Below are 23859 nucleotides of genomic sequence, written 5' to 3' on the forward strand. Positions count from 1 at the left end.
AGCCAGCTAGACCAATGTTTCTGAAGGCACAAGGGTCTAGGCACGCTCGACAGGGAGGGAGGCGGGCTAAAAGGTTGTCTATGAAATCACTCTGCAGCAATTGGGTAGGTATACAACCAATCAGCGCAACAAATAGGCTCCCAGAGCGCCGGAAATCAGAGGATGAGGTAGTTCGGTGAAGCCTTATTTATACAGTCAATGGGTGAAGCTCAAGTATATTACAGACATGTTAACAGAAAGATTATTCAGAGTCGGTGCTAATGGAGCTCAACCACTGTTGTCGTTTTTGTTGTCGACCCTGGCAGAGAATTAAATTCGTTGCCGTGGGTTGTCTAGCGCGGCTAGGCTAGTTGTTTCCGGTTGTTTCTGTCAGAATCGTCGCGCCTCTGTCGTCACTTAGTTACGCCCGCCTTCTGACTCTACACTTCATGGTGATTGGTCGGCCAGTTTTAGGAGAATCCAGCCTCGAGCCTTATGGAGGGTAACTAGACCCACCCTGGCAGAGAATTAAATTCGTGGCCGTGGGTTGTCTAGTGCGGCTAGGCTACATTTTTGCTCCATCAAGGAACGCGACAGAGTTATGTGATGATCGGCATTGGTCTATCTGTCTGTCTGCAAATACAGGAAAAATGAGCAAAAGAAGTAAAATAAAACCAAAAAATTCATTTTATCTATATGCATCATTTGTTTTTGGTTTGTTTTGCTCATTGTGTATATATATATATATATATATATATATATATATATATATATGTAAAATTAGTTTTTACGGGGTTAAACAGCCTCAAATTTCAACATGTGAGAAAAAGCTGATTACCTCAGACATGAATTGATATAGGACATTAAATATCCACAGTTTTTAGTTCCATTGAAGTGAATTTTCTTGTGTAATATTCTTGTTTCCTGGAGGTCTAAATGACCACCTGCTGCTGCTGTTTCTGTCTCTGTGGAGGATTTACTGTGGGTCGGGTGTCTCATCTAAACGCTGATGATTTAGCAAGAAACCGCATCCTCAGTGTGCAACTTTAAACCCAGACAAAACTTCCCTGGAGCCTCCCACCTGCACACACAATAACACACACACAATAACACACACACAATAACACACACACACACACACACACACACACACACACACACACACACACACACACACACACACACACACACACACCTGAGACGTGGTGCATTCACTGCCATGTTTTAAGCTCTTTGTGTTGGGAATCCCTAATGATGTGTGACTCAGGCGGCTGCTCATTCATTCATTCATGCGTGTGCTTTTAGTTATACGTGTGTGTGTGTGTGTTTTCCTGGTTGTGATGTCACCCTGTCGTCGTTTCTGTCCACCTGCTGGATCGGAGCCTCTGGGGGTTGAACAGCTGAGAGACTTTCACAGCCAGAAGCTCACGTCTCCTCATGCTGAGCTGGATTAGTTACTGTCACCGTCCACCGGGCCTCAGCTCTGTCACTGGCTTTATTAGAAGTGTTGTTCTCACTGGGGCTGCAGATATGACTGTAAAAAATTAACTCATCTGAGCAGTTTTTAAGTTTAATATGTGAGAGCTGTAGGGCTGGACCCGGATATCCTGAATATCCAAATATTCGTTCGCTACGGCACTATCCGGATATTAATTTTGGTATCCGAATACCCCCCCCCCCCCCCCCCCCCCCCATCGTCGGACGTCACCGGGTGGAAAGAATATGCAGCGTTACTGTCTTCCCTCCGCCTTCTGCCCACATCGGCTCATTTCGTCCTGTGATCACATAAACATATACACATATGTCGATCACCCCCTCCTCCCCCCTGACGAAAATATTCGGAGCTCGTCTCTTCCCTGCGCCTTCGGCCCATTTCGGCTCATCCCGCCGTGTTCTTCGGCTCATCTCGGCTCCTCCATTCGTGTTTGTAAACACCACCCGAATGGCCGGGTGGCTGCTGACTCTGACGTCACGCTTCACTTCGTTGCATAAACACAAGACAAGATGCTGAAGACTTCCGCTGTTTGGGAATTCTTCAGTTTAACTAAAGACTAAACGAGGGCAAAATGTGGACCCGGGAGACCAGACGAACGGATCCGACTATTCGGGCCGTCTCCTCCGCCGCTGCCGCGCCGCCGCACGAACCACACGAACGGATCCAAATATTCGGGCCGTCGCCGCCGCCAACCCCCACCAACCGTTACGGGGCGCCACGAATATCTGGATATTCGTCTTTAATAGGGCCCGAATATTCGGAGGCCAGAAACTACTATTCGGGCCAGCCCTAGAGAGCTGCAGTGTTTTGAGGACTTATGGAAATAATACAAGGAACGGTTGATTAAATTGTGGGGGTGTTTCTGAGTTGCATCATTTCCCGCCACCTGCTACATATTTAGGTCATGTGATTCAGTATTTGTACACATGCGTAGCACACGCCTGTGCTCAGCGCAGGTAATTTTTTATTAAAAATTTCCTCCGTCAGAAATGATAGGACTGAGCAGCCCTGGCGCTCTCTGAGTACTTTTCTTGTTAGAATAGTTGCAGTTGATTGTCTGTTGTTGATGAATTATTTCAGCTCTGGTGTAGTTTTGCCTCTTTCTGTCTGCTGCTGTCTCTTATAACCCGTCTGTCTGTTTTTGTTCTCTTCTCCGGTCCTTTAAGTCTGAACACAAGTCAGAGTTCTGTCCTGAAATAGTGTGTTGAGTAACGTCTGCTTCTTTTGGACTGGAGCTCGTTTTTTTCTCTTCAAATCCATGCAGTCATCCTTTTTCAGTTTTTATTTAATAGCTGAGACCGCTGTGATTTTTACATCAGTCGCTGCTGGACAGTTTGTGAAAGCATAAACGGCTTCAGAATCAGGATCCCAGCCAGACCACAAACCTCCACCAGCAGCTTCACCTCTGCTGCCGTCACCAGCTTCTTTTAATGACTTTTATTTATTAAATCTGCGAGATCCTTTTCTCACACCCTTCCTGCCTCATTCTAGTCCGGTCTGTGCTGCATGTGTGTGACGACTGAGAGTCCAGAAACAAAGAAAGTCGCTCCGGTCGCTTGATCTGCTCTCACACATGGCTTCCATTTCCCCCCGGTGTCCAGAGCTGCAGCCTCCTGGGAACATCCTGCAGAGAACTGGAGGAAAGCGTGAAGCTCAGGACTGTGTGTTGCTGCTACTGCTGGCAGAGGGTTGTTCTTTTAAATGCATGTGTGATCTTTGCATTTAATACACCAAACATTAGCTAAACGTGGCCGAGCACATCACAAAGTCTTGGTTCTATATTTGCAGATGTAAAGCTGATATTGGTGCTGAAACATACAGTTATTTTTGTTGTGAATTCACAGTTAATTTGTGGATTATTGTCTCGATTAATCGATTTCTTGTTGGGTCTTTAAAATGTAAGAAAACATTGAAAAGATGAGTTAAAAAAACAGAAAATATTCACATTTAAGAAGCTGGAAATGGAGAATTTTGACTTTTTTTCTGTTTTTCTTTCCTAAAAAATACTCAATTGATTATCAGAGTAGTTAATGGTAGTATTTATTAATTATGTGGACATTCTGTAGATTATTTTCAATTCTATATCTTATGTATTTTTATCTTATTTAATTTAATTTTCGCTTTATGCTGTACTATTCTGTGTTGTCTTAATGTTTAAGTTGCTGTTATAACTTCATTTCCCTCCAGGGATCAACAAAGTCATCTAAGTCTGCTTTAGTTGAACAATTTAATTTAATATTTTAGAAATTTACTCGTCAATTAATAATACTGTGCTGCTTCAGTGGAATTTGTGACTGACTTTTATTACACGGTGTCACTTTATTTGTCAAAAGTAGTAAAATTAATGCAGAAATTACGCTTTAATTTGTCTGAAAAGTTCAATAATGAAGCGTGATTAACAAAAACTTGTCATTTTACTGAGAGGATTCAACGCAGTTTGGATGGAATCTGACTTATATTTGACTTTTACTGAAGAAAATCACTAAATGTGGAGATGAGGCTCTAAGTTGTCCCAAAGATCCGTATTTGAAGTGCAATTAGCAAAAAATATGTTATAAATAACGAAGATTTTAAATGAAAAATGAGAGGAAATCAAGCTCACAGTTTTAATCTCTTGCTGAAACAAACTTTTTCCGGAGTTTAAATGGTATTTTTGTGTTTTTTTTAGTCATCTACAGCCCATAAATGTGTTTTTCACTCATTAGTCATCCTCTATAGAGAGCTCTGCTTTGTCATTTGACCACAGGTTTGTCAGGAGAAGCAGGTGATTTTATTAGTGATGACTTAATCCCATTTTAGCACAACAACAGAGCGGAACAGAACCAGGAGCCTGAAACTGGGTCACTGGGATGGAAGGCAGATGTCAGAATATTAGTTCTACCTGAGGTTTTCCTGCTGTGACGGTGGAAAAGGTGTGAAGGGAAAAAGCAGAATTTCCTGAAGCCAAAGATGCTGCAGTCAACAAGAAGTAAAATAAATTCAGCTCAGTGTCATTTACGACAAATAAAAGCAGCAAATCCTGACATTTGAGAAGTTAGAATGATTAAACATTTGTCATTTTGGCTTGAAAATGGTTTAAATGTTGAATCAATTATCAATCACTGCTGTAATTATCAGCAAATCCTGACTTTTCAGAAACCAGAACTGAAGAAAATTTGTTGCTTTTGTGTAGAAAAGCAGAACAAGGCGGGAGCTGTTCTCCTAAAACTGTACGAGCAAAAATTGTACATATATATATATATATATATGTTATTTTTGGTATTTATTCTATATTAAGCCATTTACATATAGCTTTTTATTGCGTTATACTGAGTTAATATTCAGTCTTGTGTACGGAAATTAATCTGCATCATATATGTTGTTGTTCTGTTCTAACCTCTGTGGCCTTAATATTGCAGTAAAAGTGTTTTATGTGCAGCTTCATCCTGTCTGAGTGCAGGTTTATCACATCCTCCTGTTTCCGTTGTTCATTGTGCTGACAGATGGGACGTCTCTGTCTAACTTGACCACATGATATGATTCTATGTCACACGGCAGAGCATCATTAGAGATGAGTGGACCAGAATTCAACCCGGACCCATTAGATATTAGATAAAGGAGGATTTAGTCGAGCTCGGACTGAAAACGTGGCCTAACTGTGATGAGATTGTGAAAAATCTTTTGGAATGTTTTTCATCTAGAAAGCGAAGATGCTGCGTGAAAGCGCTGCGTAATGAGTGAAGCAGGAGCGTGGCTGCTCTGGTTTCAGCAGAGGATTGATGAGGGCCCGTGGGAGGCTGCATGCTGCGTGTTGATGGGCTCCTGCAGACGGTCTGGGAGCTGCCGTTTAGCACTGAGCAGGCTTTACAAAGCAGCGGAAAATCCCCTAACGCAGAGCCCAGATGTCTGAAGGCTGCAGACCGTGAAGAACGCCTCGGTCACACTGAACATAAAGACAGAGTGGAAGTGGAGGAAGGTGGAGCTGAACCAAACTCTGACTCACAACTCAGCAGAATGTGTGAAACCAACTGAACTTTGCACCGTAGTACGTCTTATTAGCTCACACTGAGTGCTCATAAATGGACAGTATGCATTCTGTATGTTCGGAAAAGTTTGGAGTCACTCAGGCAATTTCATGTTTACCATGAAAATTCACACTTTTATCAACGCATTTCGAGTTTTTTGAAGCGGTTTGTGGAGGATTTTCGCCACATTTCAGCACCAATAAGGCTCTAAAAAGTATTTTCTCGTTCACTTCGCTCTACAATTTCACATCTATTACAAAACCGACAGATTAGTGCATAAAAATAAAACTTTACTGTGGTTAAAACACTCTAATATGTCAGATGAATGAGACCAACAATGAATGTAATTCAAGTTAAGTGTGTTGCTTCCAGGTGTTTAGAAATATTTCCTCTGAGTTTATTAGGGCTGGCCCGAATAGTGGTTTCTGGCCTCCGAACATTCGGGCCCTATTAAAGACGAATATCCGGATATTCGTTCCGCCCCGTAACGTCCGACCGGGGGGTGTGCGGTGGCGACGGAGACGGCCCGAATAGTTGGATCCGTTCGTCTGGTCTCCCGGGTCCACATTTTGCCCTCGTTTAGTCTTTAAACTGAAGAATTCCCAAACACCGGTCTTCAGCATCTTGTCTTGTGTTTATGCAACGAAGTGAAGTGTGGCTTCAGAGTCGGCAGCCACCCGGCCATTCGGGTGGTGTTTACAAACACGAACGGAGAAGCCGAAATGAGCCGAAGAACACGGCGGAATGAGCCGAAATGGGCCGAAGACGCAGGGAAGAGACGAGCTCCGAATATTTTCTTCTGGGGGGGGGGTGATCACATCGACACATGTTTTTTCCTATATGGGGGCCCTGAGATGTTGGTAAAGATGAGAGCAGGTGTTCGTTGCTCCTCAGTGACTAGAGCCCTCATAGACACATGTGTATATGTTTATGTGATCACAGGATGAGATGAGCAGAAGGCAGAGGGAAGGCAGTAACGCTGCATATTCTTTCCGCCCGGTGAAGTCCGATGGTGGGGCGGGGGGGATATTCGGATACCAAATTAATATCCGGATAATGCTGTAGCGAACGAATATTCGGATATTCGGGATATTCGGGTCCAGCCCTAGAGTTTATTGAATACTTGCAGCAGGATCTGTATAAACATCTCCAAAGACGACATCGACATACACGGAACAGCAGAATAATTACTATAATTCCAAATTACCCCTGACATGGAGACAGGATGGATCAGGAGCTAACAGCAGGTCACACTCTGTTTACCATTAAAATCATCTGTTACACAGCAGCAGGTTGTGTCTCGAACTTCATCACAGCTGGTGAAATATTTTTATTTTACTAATCATCAGTGTTTAGATCATCAGAAATAGAAATAGAAAGCCTTTATTGTCATTGTATAACGAGTATGCAATGAAAACCAGGCTGTTAGTTATTTGAACATTTTGATCACGACTATTGGTTTAGATGTAGATTTAGTGCGTTTTTTTCATTATCAATGACTGGATTCAGTGACTGGAACTGGCATCCATTTATGTGAACTTTCCTTGCCATCCGTCCCCAAAGGTTCTCAGTGGAATTTAAATCAGGGAGCACGCTGGATGGTCCAGAAGAGCGACATTCTTCTCCTGGAAGCAGTCCTTCATCAGGCGGTGACGTGAACTTTCCTCCATTCTCTTCTTTCAAGCTGGAACTACTACATCTTTGTCTTTTGCAGAGAATTTTTTTTTCCAAATTAAATTGCGCTTCTTTCCAAGTTTGTATGAGAATACACTTTATTGAACATTGGCGTAACTTTTGAGAGACACAGTTGAGATTTGATCCCAGATATGAGCAATAATTAAATGACGAGGCTTCATAGAGCGAACCTGAACAAGATGACGTCAGCCTTTAACTTTTGCTACAACAGTGACAAAAACATTTAAGGATTATACATACTGTTCACATAAAAACGTCCCAACTCTCGCCTTGAATCCAGTGTTCAGATCTGTATGTTTTTCTGTTTGAGATGAGTTTGAAACATACTTTTACATCCAAACTGCTCTACGACACTGTTTGCATTCTGGTTTTTGGTCGTCTAGAACGTCTTGCTCAGATGCAAACTATCCGTCCTGCTGTGTTGTTTTTTTCCTCATCAGACATGTTGCTCCACATGTGGTTATTGTCTAGTGTCTCCCATCCACAGCAGCTCCAGTACTTCAGTAATTTATGTACTGTAGATAAACAAATACCATCACATGCCTACTGACTGTCTGCAGACTAAACATCAGACTTCTCATTTACAAGATAGGAAGCGGCTAAAACACTGTTGTGGCATTTTTCCTGCCTGTAAACTTTTTTCTTTTCTTGTGAGAAATGCTTCAGATGCCTGAAAATGAGTTAATGGAGCTTTTAACAAATCCTCGACTTGCATATGAAGCGCCGGCTAAAAAATAATTTTCAGGCAACATGAAAGCATTATGCTCAGTTTGCATCAATCTTTTAGAGTTTTGACGACTTCTAATGAGTTCATTGAGATGACATAATTCGATTTTTCTCTACAATCTGTAATATTTTTAATTACCTGATGATTAGAAGTGTAAATAAAAGTGTTTAAGTTCATTACTCATAAAAATCAAGCTGTTCCAAGTACCGCAGTGTTTTCATGTTTTTTATATTGAATTTTTAGGTGTTATGTACTTAATTACCATAATTATTGTCACAATTTAATGGCAAATTTGGCAAAAAAAAAACAAAACAACTGAAATTAAAAGTTGCTTGCAGTGTTTAGAAGGTAGGAGAGAAGACTTGAAATATATTTAAAGTTATCAAACCAATTTTATCAAGTTAACTCAACTTGAGTTTAGTTGTACATCAACTAATGCAGAAACTTGAGTTTAAATTACACCCAATATTAAATTAAGGCAATTTGGAAGCTTGATTTCTTGTGAGACGTACTTCATACATTGGAAATTAATGGAACAATTGAACTACAGAAAAGTCTTTTAGATGGAAATATTATCAAGCCATCAACATACATATGAAGCACACTCTAAAATAATGCGTGAGCTCAACGCATTTCAAATTAAAACAACAGTTTACATGTTTTTTTTCTGAATTCTGACAACTTATATTAGTGCAACAGAGAACTGCAAAAATACTGCAGTTTGTGATGCAAGCATGAAATTTGGCACAAATACTCTTTAAGGTCCACTTTTTGTAAAAAAAAAAAAAAAAAAGGCATTAGCCACGCAAAATTCCAAGATGGCGACCATTTTTCAAGATGGCCGCCATGTGCACCATAAATTCATCTTCTGCAGCAAAATATTTGAAACAAAATGCAACATTAAGGGTAAAAACCGAAGATTCTAGTGTCTAACGTTTTAGCCTGATTATTTTTTGTTATGTAACATCACACAGCATAGTTCTAACAGAGATGGCGTCCAAAATGTCTGCCATGAAACCAAAAAATGCTCATACTTCAGGAAATAATAGACATAGAATCGTGATTTTTGATCTATCACTAGGTTTTTGGGATTAATTCATTAGACGAACACCATTCTAGATTCCTAGTTATCATGTGTATTGCTGTAACAAGGATGCAGTCCAATATGGCTGTTAGAATAGCCATAAACCAGTGTTCACGAACTACCAATTAGAACTAAATTAGGGTTTAACGGAATTGTATAACGGAAGTAGCTTCAGCACAGTTGTTAAGACATTGAGATTTATAGATTTAATGGCAGCCATCTTGGACGCCATCTTTGCTTTGATCATTTGATTAGGTATTCTAGCCCAGAAAACCTTTCTTTTAGACGCTTTAGTCCATAAAACCTAGATATACATGCAAAATATAATCTTTCATTCAAATACTTGGCTTGAAAATTGAACTTTTCAATCAAGATGGCAGCCATCTTGAAAAATGATCGCCATTTTGGAATTTTGCGTGGCTAACGTCTTTTTTTACAAAAAGTGGACCTCAAAGAGTATTTGTGCCAAATTTCATGCTTGCATCAATAACGGAAATATTATGGGGTATTTTGCAGTTATCTGCTGCACTATATTGACTTTAGGTTCAAAAACACTCAAATGACTCTGAGATTTAATGAAATTAGCTTTTCTTTATCGGTGTGTTTAATTGACACACAAGTGTTAAAGTTGATTTTCCATGAAAATCAAGTTTTTCCGAGCAGTACTTTCACATTTGTTAGTGAATTTTTAAATGTTGTATACTAAATAGCCATGATTATGAACACAAGTTGTTTTTTTAAAAAAGAATCAAGATGTTCCAGTGATGGGACACAACCTGAAATCACAACTTTTAGGAAAAGAAAAATTAAGTTATCAAGTTGTATCAGCTGAACTTTAGTTTTAAATCAACTAATGCGGGAATTTTACTTGAAATTACGCACAATATTACACTGATTTATTTATTTATATCATCATTTTGTCAACATAACCCGTCAAAAGCATGTATTTAAATCAATAAATTATGTTTTTCTTTTCTAAAATCCTGCAACCATGCATTTAATTAAGTACCAGAAATAGATCCCTTGAGTAGTTTTTTACATTGCAGGTCCACGTACTTTTGGCCATGTTGTGTATGCAAAGGACAGTGTGGCACAAAGATGAATGGGACTTAGTTGTCAGTATATGATATTAGTTGCTGCAGCTGCTCTATTGGATCATGTCAGGATGAACAGCTGGGTTCAGTTTACTGTGACACTGTTTATGAAATCATCTGTACAGACGGAGATCTAAATCAGTTTTTGACTTTCTGGCCTCAGTCGATGACATGACTGCAGATTGTAGATTACTGCTGTTGTTTTCCTCTTAAATGTTCACAGAGATCATCACTTCTAATTACATCCAGCTGCCAAACCTCCTAATCCAGTCGCTGCTGCTCTTCTTCAATTCGCTTTCCCATCCTCAGCGAGTGAGGAATAATTTGATTACTGCAGAAAGGCGACTAAATTGTGAAAAAATTGCAGGATAAGAAAAAAAATTCATTGAATTTCTTGAACGTCATTGAGCTGAGTAACAGTCCAAAGCTCACAAATGTTCAACACCATCATATGTGAGCCAGAAATGAGGATTTTCAACGTTGCAGATCTAGTTGCTGAAGGTGTCATCACGTTTCTGCTTGAAAACCTCTGAGAAATCTGTGCAGGTCCAGTCCCAGAGACACACTGGAGATTCAGACAAATTAGGTTCAGAGTAAAGTTTGCTCACATAAAGTGACACCGACAGAGCAGCAGTACATGCAAACAATGCCAGCATCAGTTCTGAGGATTGTCTCTGATTTTTGGGAGAAGATCAGATTTAGGAACCATAAAATTACGGTTCGGAATAATTAACTTACTGTAGAAAAGCAACTAAGTTGTGAAATAATTGCAGGACAAGAAACTTTTGAGTTGTTTTTCTTGAATGTTGTTGAACTGAGCAACAGCCCAAAGCTCACAGATGTTCAGCACCAACATTTATGACCCAGAAAAGCATCAGAAGTTGATATTCTCAGTCCGTAAACTCATCGTTTCAGGTGTGTTTGTTGAATCTGTTGTTCTGTTCTTTGAGAAATCTGTACAGAAAAGATGAATATCAGCAGTCAATGTCTCTGGTTTTATAAGAACAGCATTTTTAAAAAGATTTTCTCTTGAGCTGCTGTTACTCTAAACAAGAGCAGCGACGATAACAAACCGAGAGATAAAAGTGGAACAATCGCAGATTATCTCGCTGCCCTTTATAATTCCTACAATGACCCAGAAGTTCACACGACAACACGTGTCAAACAATGTGGGACACGGCCACAAACGCAGCTGTGGCTTTTAAATTCTGCCTTATTGTGACAAATTCTCACCTGCTTTAAGTTTTTATAAAGCCTCTTAACATTACAGTTCTTGTATTTAAAAAAAAGAAATTTCTGTTTTGACTGCTGTTTTCTTGCTGAAAGGCTGCAATTTTCTCCTTGCTGGTTAAGTAGAGACAGAAAAATCATCTTAAATGTCATAATTGCACCAGTGTGTCCTGCCTCAGGGTGAGATGTTGAGGGTGGCATGATCTGACTCACGTTCACCTCTTAACTCTGTTTTTTTCCCTTTTCTTCTTGGGGAGGGGCTGCTGGTGAGAAAATGTCATAATTTCGCTTGCGCTCCTCCCTCCAGTCGACCATAAAAACGACCCACCCAAACAAGATTGGAGACAGCGGTTCGAGCTCGGCTTCGCTCTGTAATTCACATCTGGGGGGGGGGGAGTGTGTGTGCAGATGTGTGTGTCGTTAGTTCTTTAGGGCAAACAGAGTTCCCTGGTAGAGAGAAAAACATCAGCCACTGTGTGTTTGTGTCTTTTTGAACATCATTGAACATTTTTTTGTGAGTTTTTAGGCATGAAGGTGGAATGTGGGGGAATAATGATGTGAGAGAGTCCCTTGTTTCACTGCAGAATGTGGTCAAATACTCTGACCTCTGTCATCAGGAGTGCGATTAGCGTCCTCTCCAAAAAAAAGCCTTGGACTCAGCTCAGCTCCTGCCTTTATTAGCTGCTTTATTTTCATTTGCTACAAGGGAACAGCTGGTTTATGGATATAAATCAGACAAAACAGTCACAGCAGGATGAGAAAACTGGCTTCTTGTGTGTCCAGCTGCAGCTACTGTTATGCTAACATGACTTGCTATGCTAACATTAGCTTGTTGACGTGAAGGATAGGCGTCCAAGAAGAAAACATCAAACAAATCTGGCCTAAGTGGATGTTATTAGTGCAGGGGTTGGTGTGTTTTTGATCAATATGTTAGTGTTTATTGCTCAAATTCTGCATGTATGAATACCAGCTTGGCAATAAAAGTATTCTGATTTGAATTATAGTCGTGCAGCCGGGCAACCTGATAGCGTAGCGGTTAGCATTCATACCACATAATGATGATTAATCATTAACTTGTTAGTTGCTGTTAATAATTTAAGTGGCTATCAGGCAGAAACAAAAGGTCATGCATGTCAGAAACTGTATTGCAGATCAGCTGTGGTACCTGGTTGTTTCACCAGGTGGTACTGTTTAGCACTGTAGTGACCCAAAGAGGCGGTTGATTGGACTTAAAAAAAGAAATCGTACTTTTTACCTTACTTTTGATGAGAACCTCCAATCAAACATTTTCCAAACTGATCGGTCAACGCTTTGAGTCGACTCGTCTCTGCACATTCATGATATTTTTTAAATATTGTCTTGGTTAGTTGGACGCCAGCTTAACGTTCCGTAAACATTTAACAATCTTTATTAGACTGGGGTGAGTTTGAAGTAAAAATGTCAGATGGATCCTGGAAATGTGTTGATGTAGAGCTTTTCTTTTTATGGAAGTAACACTGGAAATTGTTCAAATAATGAGAAAACGCTCAGATGAAACGTATCGACTGAGGAGTTGATCAAAACACGAGTGTTTATGTAGAATGTGCAAGACACTGACAATATGCTGCCTTTAAAGTGGTTTTCAGTGAGCAGAACTTTCAACTACCAACCTCTTTGTGTTAATAGTTTTTGGTGTATTTGATGTATTTCATTCTGGTAAACCTGCAGTGTACAGTTCACTGCTCAGTAAGTGAGGTCTCATGAAATCCGATGCTAAAGTTTCCAAATAGTTTTACTATATTTAGCCCTAATAGTAGCTTTTTGCTGTGATATTTTTCCAACAATAGCCCATTAATCATCAGAGGCGTCGTAATTTATGACTGCTGCTTGGAGGAATGATCTTTCCACCTCATTTTTTTTTAATCTTCAGCCCTTCTCCATCTCCTTCTCTCTTATTTATGTCTGATATCCTGGCAGTATTTGGGAACAGGAGGGTCCCTGTGCTGGGAGATCACAGGGCTGCAGGTCAGACTCACTTCCAGTCACAGCTGGACAGACGACAGAGAATAAAGGAAGCTGTGACGGGAGTTCAGCTGATACACCTTGGAACTGTTGAAGCTTTTATCGAAACCCTTGAAAATTAAAAAAACAGATGCTGCGTCATCACATTTGAATCCTATAAATAGTCTCTGTTCCAGCCGATACGCCGCTCTAATCTCCTCCCTGTGTGTCAGTTAAATCCTGCTAAATGAGAGTGGAACAGATGGATCATCAGCCCTGTTTCTCAGCCGACGCGCTCCGGCTGATTGATTCCTCTCTTCTTATTTCCCCACAGAGGAGCACAAACATGACTAGTAGATGCTATTTATAGCCTGAGAGGTGGAGGAAAAACACCAGCCTCCTGTGGCGCTTTGACGCTGCGATGATTCAGGGTGATTTGATTGCGGTTTGTTTTTCTTGTGTGTAATGTTTTGCTTTCGGGTGGAAAAATGGAAATCCCACTGACCAGTCTGGCACACCCAGTAATAATGTTTATGCATATTTCCCTTGAAGAATTCTGTAATACAGCTGGGAAAAGTTGATATGAATCTCTACCTGTTGTTGTGTTCAGGAGGGTGTGCTCAGAAAGACACAGTTCCTCTTTATTGCTGTTATGAGTTGAGCAAGACCTTGACCTCATTTCTCATCACTCATAAGACAGTTATGGGTGTGTATCAGCTGTCTTTTTTCACATTAACAAAGTATTAATCAGTATTATCAAGAATTATTAATCACTGCTCAAATCCTGTCTTTTTTGCGTGTTTTTGCTGTTGTGGTTAATTTTTAAAGAGCTGAATTAGAAAGCAAGTTTAACAAAATTAGGCTTTCTTTGTGTTAGCTTGATAAATAAAACCTAAAACAGGTATCAGATCAACTTTCTTTGTGCATTCACATATTCTCAGTTTGTTATAATTGAGAGACATGAAGAATATAGAACGGTTATGATGTAAATGATGCAAGAGAGGAATGCTAGCAGAACACTCTTAATCATGTCCAGTTATTTGTTTCACCATTCAGTTCAGTCCTGATGCACATTAGAGCCGTTAAACTTCAATCTATTTTGACATGATATTAAAGAACTGCATTTAGGTCTGACACTGTCCCAAAATGAAGAACATCATTTTATTTTTTGGCTAAATCGAAGCACAATTTACATTACTGTTTGAAAATTCTGTAATAGATACCAGTCAGTTTTCCAGTCTGTGTTCTATTAGCTCCAGTGCCAGCAGAAAAATATTGACTTGGCAGCAAATCAGGACCAAACATAACATTTTTCTGTATTTTCTGCATCACCAGCTGAAGACATGTTCTTTCCAATGACAACACAATTCATGCAGTATACAAGATTGTATATGCCCAACTGTAATCAGTCAGTTTAGTAATGCACCGCTCAACAGGTTTGCAGATATAATTAATATTCCTTCAGCTGAAAATGTGTCGCTTAGAGTGAATTGTCAAGAAACTAAGTAGTGAAATTGAGACACCTCTTACAGCTGATTTATATCAGAAACTCTGAACAGGACCTCCTCAGAGCAGGTTAGCCATGCAGCATCGGTTACCATGGTGATCTAGCTGTGCAGCATCAGTTACCATGGCGATCTAGCTGTGCAGCATCAGTTACCATGACAATCTAGCTGTGCAGTGTCAGTTACCATGACAATCTAACTGTGCAGTATCAGTTACTATGGCGATAGAACCACATTTGTGATATTGAAAACTACTCATGATTATTTTCCTTGTTGATTAATCTGTTAGTTGTCATCCAGATTAACTGATCAGTTGTTTCCGCTATAGAATGTCTAAAATGTGTTGAAGCTGCATCTTTAGTTCAGGTTGGTTCCCGTGGTTGAACCATATCAGAAAATTCAAACCAGCCTGATGCTCCACGTCAATTTCCAAGCTTCCACGTTAAAAATCTCCATCTCCTCCTTCGTCAATGCACACAAACTGCGTCATTCGCCGCCTGATTTGTCTCCTCCAATCCCTCTTCAGAGCCACATCAGTCCCCATTATCTACAGAAAATACCCGCGCACCTTCTCACCTCAGACACCTGCCACCTCCCTCTCATCTCTTCCCCGCTGGGATCTCGGATACACCCCTCCCACAATGCCTTACATGACGTAAAGCGCTGCTGACAATTACCTAGAGGCCATTGTACATGTGAGTTAAGTGGGCAGCTCGCTGCAGGGGGAGACGTCTCAGACAAAGACCTCCGATTGACGCCCGAACAATGGAGCGAGCACACAGCAGCCTCCTGACCGGGCAGAGGGAGGCCACAAAGGCTCTTATTCTGCAGCGCCACGGGAGGAAGGGTTAGCACGTTAGCTTAGCTGCTCACAGGGACGATTGTGATTATTGCTCATGAGACAGATGGTTATTTCCACTTTTTCTTCCATCATTGTATGGCAGATCTGCTTTTATATATTTGTCATAATTTAAACGTAATTCAGTCACATTTTAGAGTGTTTTTCTGGACCACACATGCTCTAAATATACAGATTATGTACGCTAAAGGTTTTTGCTGAACATATACGATACAATAAGCCTTTATTATTCCTTTATTTTATGCTTTATTAGTGGGGAAATTTGCATTGCAGTAGAAAACTAAAGACTAAACCAAAATATATACTAGTATTAGTTCAGTTTCTCTAGATAGAAATAACAATAAGGCACACATCAGTGTTCTTGCACAGATTCTTTCTTGAGTAGACTGCATATTTAAATGCATGCTGCAAAAATGGAGATTTTTGGTTAGGGATACTGATGATTTAGATTTTATCAGGACCTGCAGGCAGCTACTGATTCCCATGCACTTGTTCTACACTTGCATATGTCATCAGTAAACTGTAAGTTGCAATCTAAAGGTGTTCTACTTTACCTGGAGACTGCCCTCAATTAAGACAGAAGCTTTTTATATGCCGTTTTATCTTCATTATTTATTGCTTAAATTGTGGTAATTGGACCACTATCAGTTTGATGATAAAATATAAATTAGCATTACTTTGCACTGATGCCTCCTCAGTGGCTTCTTTGTCCGACATGCTCCCGTTCAGGACACGTGATCTTTACATGCCAGCGTCACGTGTGATCGTTGTGCCAGTTGGTGCACGGCCTGACATGAATACACGAATCTAAACACAAAAGGATGAGCTAATCTCAATGCACCTTCTGTTTCACGTTCTCTTACAGTGTTCACTTCTGTTGTTTCCTGATTTCTTCCTCCTTCTAGTACTCCACTAGGTGCTGATAAATTACCGTGAACCAGTTTTCTGTTTGCATTTTCATGGAAATGAGTCTGATCTTAGTTTTTGTTTTCATTGTGGATCATTTTTTTTTATTGCAACATAAAGTCCTTCAATGTGACTAGAAGGAGAGAGAACTGGAAAATGTGCTTCTCCTGTATGACGCAGGTATAATGTCTTAAATAATAGAAAAAGAAAATATGACAGCTGAATATGTTTGATTACTTATTTTACAAAATTTAAAAAAAAATTATTGAACACAATAAAATATCACGCGTAACATACGATAGATTACCAACACTGGAAAACATGTGACTCTTTGTGCTATAGATGTTTTATTACTTGGATTATTAGCTTGTTTCCACGCTTTGCTCTGTGGAAACACAGCCTGCAGTTCAGTCGAGCAGAGTGTTTAAGTTAGACATATAGAATATAGTGATTTTTAACTAAATATTGCAGAATTTTAGTTTTTTTTTTAGATTCTTATGACTCTGGATGGTTTGTATTTGCAGAATTTTTAAGTTAAACATAGAGATTATAATTATATTAACTAAATATCCTGATTTTAAGCTCAGATTTGATTAATTTGTTACGTGACGATGAGTTCAAGGACCGTCAGAAGTTGACAATGTGATGACTTTTTCTGCGTTTACAAATTCTTGCTTGATAAATGGTGTAATTTTGACATTTTTTATAACAAGCAGCTGGCAGGTTTTGGGGTTCAGAAGGTTAAACATATTTTTGGCAGGTAACTCAGTCAGGGCTTCAGAGATGTGCTGGGAAGTGAAGATTGTTTAGTTTTTTGCAGATTCTTGCTACTTTAAATGGTTTGTTTTGCAAAACGTTTAAATTAGCTATACAAAATAAAGCAATTTTAACTAAATATTCCAATTTTAAGCTCATAATTTTTGTTTTTTGGATATTATTATTATGCCAGATGGTTTATTTTTGCAGAGTTTGTGTATAGAATATCGTGATTTTAACTAAATAGCCCGAATAATGCTCAGATTTGGATCATTTAATAAGTGATGATGAGTTCAAGGACCGTCAAGAACTTGACAATAAGATGATGTTTTTTGCTCTGATAAATGATGTAATTTTGGCAATTTTTAAACAACAGCATGCCTTTGAAACTGGCTGGCAGGTTCTGGGGTTCAGAAGGTTTAATTTATTTGTTTTTCTGTCCTGGAAAGACGTTTTATTTTCATAATCAGCATGATTTTAAAAGGCCAAGGCTGTAATCTATTTAAAGAATCGGTGATAAACAAGAACAGTGTCGTGGACGTCTGTCAGCAGCTTGGCCTGTAATGTTTTCACTGCTGCTAAAAGGACTTTGATAGAACCAATGCCTCCCTGCAGCAGCATCAAAGCACCGAGGACGAGGCAGCAGTTTGACTTAACAAATGATATCAATATCTGGCAGATCTTTAAACAAACATGAGGCTTGATGGAGTTCATCTGGCAGCTTCTTCAAACCCGCAGATGCTTTGTGCAGAGTTGTTGGGAGCGTGTTGGAATAATGTGCGTTTGGCCTGTTAGCGAGGCAGCAGCAGAGCTTTGGCAGCTGTGAAGAAAGAATCCATTCTTCTGCTCAGAGAAACCGGGATCCTTGTCGGAGAGGAAGGAAACCAGGCGGGCGGCCTCGACCGGAGAGGGGAGAAAGATCGTTGGTGAAAGAGGAGGGCACTGAAAGTCAGAGCGAGCATTGAAGGGAGGCGGAGCTGCAGCAGAACTTCAGCAGGACGTGGATGCTAAAATGTCTGTCAGTTTTATAATAGATGGGAAATTGTAGAGCAAAGTGAACGGGATTCCACGCATTGTGAAACTGTCCTCAAACTAAAACGAGGACAGATTCAGGTGCTGCACACCTTATTTCTCGCCTGAAATGCTTTCAGAAAAACTTTTTGCTGAAGTGGTTTTATAATATTAGACAAAGTTTGCAGCCGAGCCGCTGTGTTGGTCCGGTTTGAAATCCAGGAGCAGACCAGCCCCCGAGTCGATGCGTTTGTCCAATCAGGGGCAGGCAAGGTGCTTAACCCGTTAAACTTCAGCGGCTCGTATTTGGGACGTCTTGAGATGTGCAAACGTATTTTGCTAAATTGACCGAAGCTGCAAACTCGATGATACAAACATTATACACCCATGGAAAGCTTAGATTCTCATGAATCTGCTGGTATAAACCACTTTCAGATGTGATTACTACAGCGGGTAATATAAACACATTTGTCCAACAAACAACAAATAACGTAAATGCACAACTCACCTTTGAAGGCTCAAAACTGGTCACAGATGAAAATATTCCACAAAATCGACCATAATCCAACCTTGGACATCCAGACGAAACAAGCCAGTAAAATATTTTGTCCAAAACATGTCTTGAAATCAGTAAATAATCCACAAATAGCTAGTTTTCGTGAACGTGCAGGAGAAGCTTCTAACAGTTGGATCTGTGCACGCATGGTAACCGTTACTGTTTTTGAAATAAAAGGGAAAGTTTGAGAATGAGCCGCTGTGTTTATCAGACTCATCTGCTGGACTGCCAGGCTGAAAGCTCAGTCATGTGACCATGTTGTGGTCTGCTAGTGACCGCCCGCCGTCCATGCGATGCTCAGATATGCTGCGTTGCCGTGCGGGAAAATTGCATCGAGTGGACACGCACCTTCAGGCAAAAAAACAACAAAAAACAAGACCAATATTACAAAAAATGAGACACAAAATGACAAAAGTTAGAAACAAAATTAGACAAATGACATGAAACAAAACAAAAAAGAGACAAAAAATTAAACAGACGACACGAAACAGAGCAAAAAGAGACAAAAAATTAGACAAAAATTGACACAAAAGTGACAGAAAATGGACAAATGACAAAAACAAGACAAAATTGAGAAACAAACAACAAAAGACAGACAAGAAACAACAAAAGCAAGATAAAATATTACAAAAATGAGACACAAAATGACAAAAGAACAATCTAGTATTTTACTTTAAGATCAAAACAAATTGTCATGGTCTGGAAATTATTTTAAATTTGTAGTTTTACTAATTTACAATCAGCAGTTCATGTCTTTTCTGTAATTTTTACACTTTGAGGACCGGACTGGATTAACTTAAAGCAGTACGTGTCTGTAAGGGGATGCAGTTACTCGTCCTGAAGGTGCAGGATGAAGGTGAGGTCAGGTGGAAACCAGTGGAGTTCCTCTGAGCTTAGTGCTCTGCTGCATAGTTGAAAAGGAACACAAACACAGCTGGAGGCACATTGATGATGGCGTCTACGTGCATTAATTGTACATTTACTCACCAGATCCGAGCAGTGCTTCCAACATGAGCGTGATGTCGACTTCCTTGTTGACGGAGTGAAAATCCTGGATCCGTTTTATCACAACGTGCAATAAAACTCTGCACAGACGGGCTGCTCTCATGTTCCGTTTCATTCTGGCATCATAAAAGCTTTTCTTTTTCTTTATAGTGTTTAATGTTTGACTAGCTTTAAAGTCCAGTCAGGTGTCGTTAAAATGGTCCCATAGTTTTCTGCTCAACAACAGTTTTTATTTACATTTTATGCCGCTAATAAAGGTGGTTATTTACTTTCTCCTTTTTTTGTTGAATTACCTGCTTGAATCAGAACCCGTATTCAGCTATAGGGTCATCTAATTTGGTTTGATTTACTGGTTTAGAGACTATTTTAGTGCTAAAAGATGCACTCTTAGAAATAGCAGAAACTCAAGGAACTCTTAAAGGTACCATAAGCTCTGTGGGGCAGCAGAAGTTACTGAGGACTTTTTGTGTGTGTAGGTTTGAGAAGGGGAGGATCTACACCTACATCGGGGAGGTGGTGGTGTCGGTGAACCCCTACCGTGCCATGAACATCTACGGCCGGGACACCGTGGAGCAGTACAAGGGCCGCGAGCTGTACGAGAGGCCGCCTCACCTGTTCGCCATCGCAGACGCCGCTTACAAAGCCATGAAGAGGAGGAACAAAGACACCTGTATCGTCATCTCAGGTAACACTGGAAGCCCCCTGCATGGACCGGAGGAAAAAAAACTCAGACACTTCACTGTGACGACTATTACACCAAAAAATACACCTAAACTATGAATAATGTACAAATCTGGATTTTAAATCTGGGTTTTTACAAAAAGCAATTCTTTCTGTTACAGCATTTGACCTTAAAATTATCTATATATTTTTAAGCTGTATTTGAATCAGGAAAAGTGTCATCATTTGGCAGATATGTGCTATCATTTGGAAGAAAAATTCTGTATTTATTCTTTTTTTCATTGATTAACCCCTTAAACTTCAGTGTACCGCCGGCGGTACACCTACTAATTTGCATAGGAATTTCAAGAATGTCTGACGGCTGCAAACACGATTATACAAACACTATACGCCGATGGAAAGCTTAGATTCTCATGAATCCGCCGGTATAAACCACTTTCAGATGCGATTACCACAGCGGGTGAGAAAAACACATTTGTCCGACAAAAACAAATATTCATCCATCCGTTCTCTGTACACGGCTTCAACGCACACAGCGCGACTCACATTTCCGGGTTCATTATTACACACAGAAAAAAAGATTCCACAAAAACGGCCATAATCCAACCTTTTACATCCAGACGACACAAGCCAGTAAACTATTTTGTCCAAAACATGTCCTGAAGTCAACATAAAATCCACGAATCGCTCGTTTTCAAGGAAATGCACCTCACGATTCCCTGTATTTTTCGTCATTTTTTTAAATTTAAAAATAGAATATTAGCGATTTTTTTGTACTGAAAACGGCTGGAATTGACTGCAGTTTAAAGGGTTAAAATAATTTTTTAAATTATTATTTTACCAATTTTCCCTGTTTTGTCAATGACAGAGTATCTAGTAAAATCAGGGAATTTTTTTATTCACATATTAACTCTAAAATAAACAAACAAAAAAAACAGGCCAACACGAAATCATGTTTATATATTTTTTTAAAATCAGTATTTTTAAAAAAAAATGTCTTTCTTTTACAGCATTTGACCGTAAAATTAAATTATATTTAACTGTAATTAAATCAGCAAGAAATGTCATCATTTTACAGATGTAATCCATCACTTGGAAGAAAAATTATGGATTTTAATATTTCTTTTCAGTGATTAAAATCAATTTTTTAGCTGTTATGTTACAGATTTTCACCGCTGTTGTCATATAACAGATAGTATCTAGTAAAATCAGGGAACAATAGTTAAAATTTTTTTGTTAATTAAAATAAAAACAGGTTAAAATTGTAATTAATATTTATATTAACAAAAGCAGCCTTTTTACAAATAATAATTTGCACGTGACAGCAAACACTTATAGTGTTTTACTGCATTTACATCCACTGAAAACATGAATATTTTACAAATATTTGACTTTATTTTGACAATTTTTGTTTAAAACCCTTTTTAAAGGTTTCAATTTTCCAGTCAGATTTTCACAGATTTTTCTCATATTTTCAGTCTAATTTGTTTATGCTAGTAGGGCTACAGGTAGAGTTTCTGCACAGTTTTGCTGCATTTCTCCCCTTTGTTTCCACTTAAATGCAGATGTTTGGTGTCCAGATTGTGAGAAATAATTCACCTTCCCTTTCATGTGGTCTCAAGCTGTGTGGCAGGAAAAACAAACATGCAGAGGATGAAGCTCCACTCAGTGGTCAGAGGAGGAACCGACACCCTCCAAACCTCATCCCACGAATCCAGCAGAATTACAGCTCAGGCGAATAATCAGTGAAATATGTGTTATATGTCAAAATGAAGCAGAAAAACCTCCAATCAGTGTTCAGCTCTGGGTCCTCGTCGACAGTCTGACATATTTTAAAAGGCAGAATGAAAAACGGCCGTAAAAAGCGACAAGATTCTGACTGCTCTGTTGTTCAAACCGCTCGTGGTCTGGAATGCAAACCGCTCTGAAATTATAGACGGCACAATTATTTCTGGTTATTTTGAGGAAAATAATGCACTGTATTCTCGACGTTTTGGGTTTTTTTTTTTTGCAGGCGAAAGTGGAGCAGGAAAGACAGAAGCCAGCAAGTACATCATGCAATACATTGCTGCTATCACCAATCCTAATCAGAGGGCTGAAGTGGAAAGGTGAGCTGAAAAATGTGTTTATTTCAGTTCAATAGCCTGACACAGGGGTTTGAATGCCAGGAGAAAATTGTGTCAAAGAATCCTCACAGTTGCCAATAAACAAACTTTACTCCGTCCTTGTGCTTGACACAGTTACAGAAACTCATTCTTTATTTCTGAGTGCAGTCAGACGCTGCACCGATGATCACTTCTGTTATCTTCACTGCTGTTGTCGGTAGAAATAAGTCATTGTCGTGTTCCAGGCGGCGATCGAAGCCTCTCAGATCCCAGCGAGGTTCAGGTCCAGCTCACTCACTGATAACCCGGCAGGTGTGTTCTGCTTCTGCAGATAAAGAAGCTGTTGCACAACGTTAAAGAACGATTACGTATCTGCGTATTAGTCACCTGGGTAGAAGAGCAGCGATCGGCTCTGATGTAAAACCTGCAGAATGTAGGTCAGAGATGAAGATAAGATTCAGAGCTGCAAAGAGAAGCCTTAAAGTCAACGGCACAGATTAAATGTTAATGAATACGAGCTGCTCATGATGCAAAAGAACACACAGGATCGATGCGTATTTTGTTATCTGCACACTGAACGAGCAATAAACAGCAGAGAGGGATGTAGTTTCATAAAATGTGGGTCATCTGGACAGGAATAGGTGGAGACCAGATCTTTTTGTCACCTCACAGTTGCAGGTTTGCTCCTAACTTACTCCTTTGGTCCAAAACTATACAGTTAAAATAGAAAGTAGGGATTAAATAGATTGTAAAATAAGCTGCAGTGGATGGATTTTGAGTGAATTAAGGTGTAATTACAAACAGGACAATGATGTTAAAGGAGAAAGATGTACAGAAAGAACACAACAAAGGTAGGTAATATGAGGATCTGCATAGGAACAGATGTATATTTTACATAATAGTAGATACAGAATAGAAACAACAGATCATAGTGTGTATGTGGGATTAAAACAGTGTTTTTCCTGTAAGAAAATGTTAAAACAGATGAATCTTTGTTACCATATCTGATAGAAATGTCAGCATTTCCCTGTTATATATGTCCATTTAATGGATACAAATGCCTTAAATGCTCAATTAAATAAAATACAAATCAATAAAACAAAACAAAACAAAACAAAACAGGGAAGTCTCTTTTTTCCCCCCTTCAATTGTTAATTTGATAAGAATTTTCCTTCGGTTAAAACATT

The 23859-nt window shown here is 39.5% G+C and overlaps 2 protein-coding genes across 4 annotated transcripts in view; both read left to right on the forward strand.

Moving 5' to 3' along the window:
• The window catches only part of pdk2a (pyruvate dehydrogenase kinase 2a), a 147598-nt gene that overhangs the window by 37513 nt on the left and 86226 nt on the right, over positions 1–23859 (forward strand). The window lies entirely within an intron of this gene.
• Positions 1–23859, forward strand: part of myo1d (myosin 1D) — a 153811-nt gene that overhangs the window by 12352 nt on the left and 117600 nt on the right. For both annotated transcript variants that reach the window (XM_051939149.1, XM_051939151.1), the window contains exons 2-3: positions 20363–20571; positions 22582–22675. In XM_051939149.1, the coding sequence (XP_051795109.1) occupies positions 20363–20571; positions 22582–22675 (303 nt within the window). The remainder of the gene's footprint in view (positions 1–20362; positions 20572–22581; positions 22676–23859) is intronic.

This window comes from Acanthochromis polyacanthus, chromosome 19 (assembly GCF_021347895.1).
Source record: "Acanthochromis polyacanthus isolate Apoly-LR-REF ecotype Palm Island chromosome 19, KAUST_Apoly_ChrSc, whole genome shotgun sequence".
NCBI lineage: Eukaryota > Metazoa > Chordata > Actinopteri > Pomacentridae > Acanthochromis > Acanthochromis polyacanthus.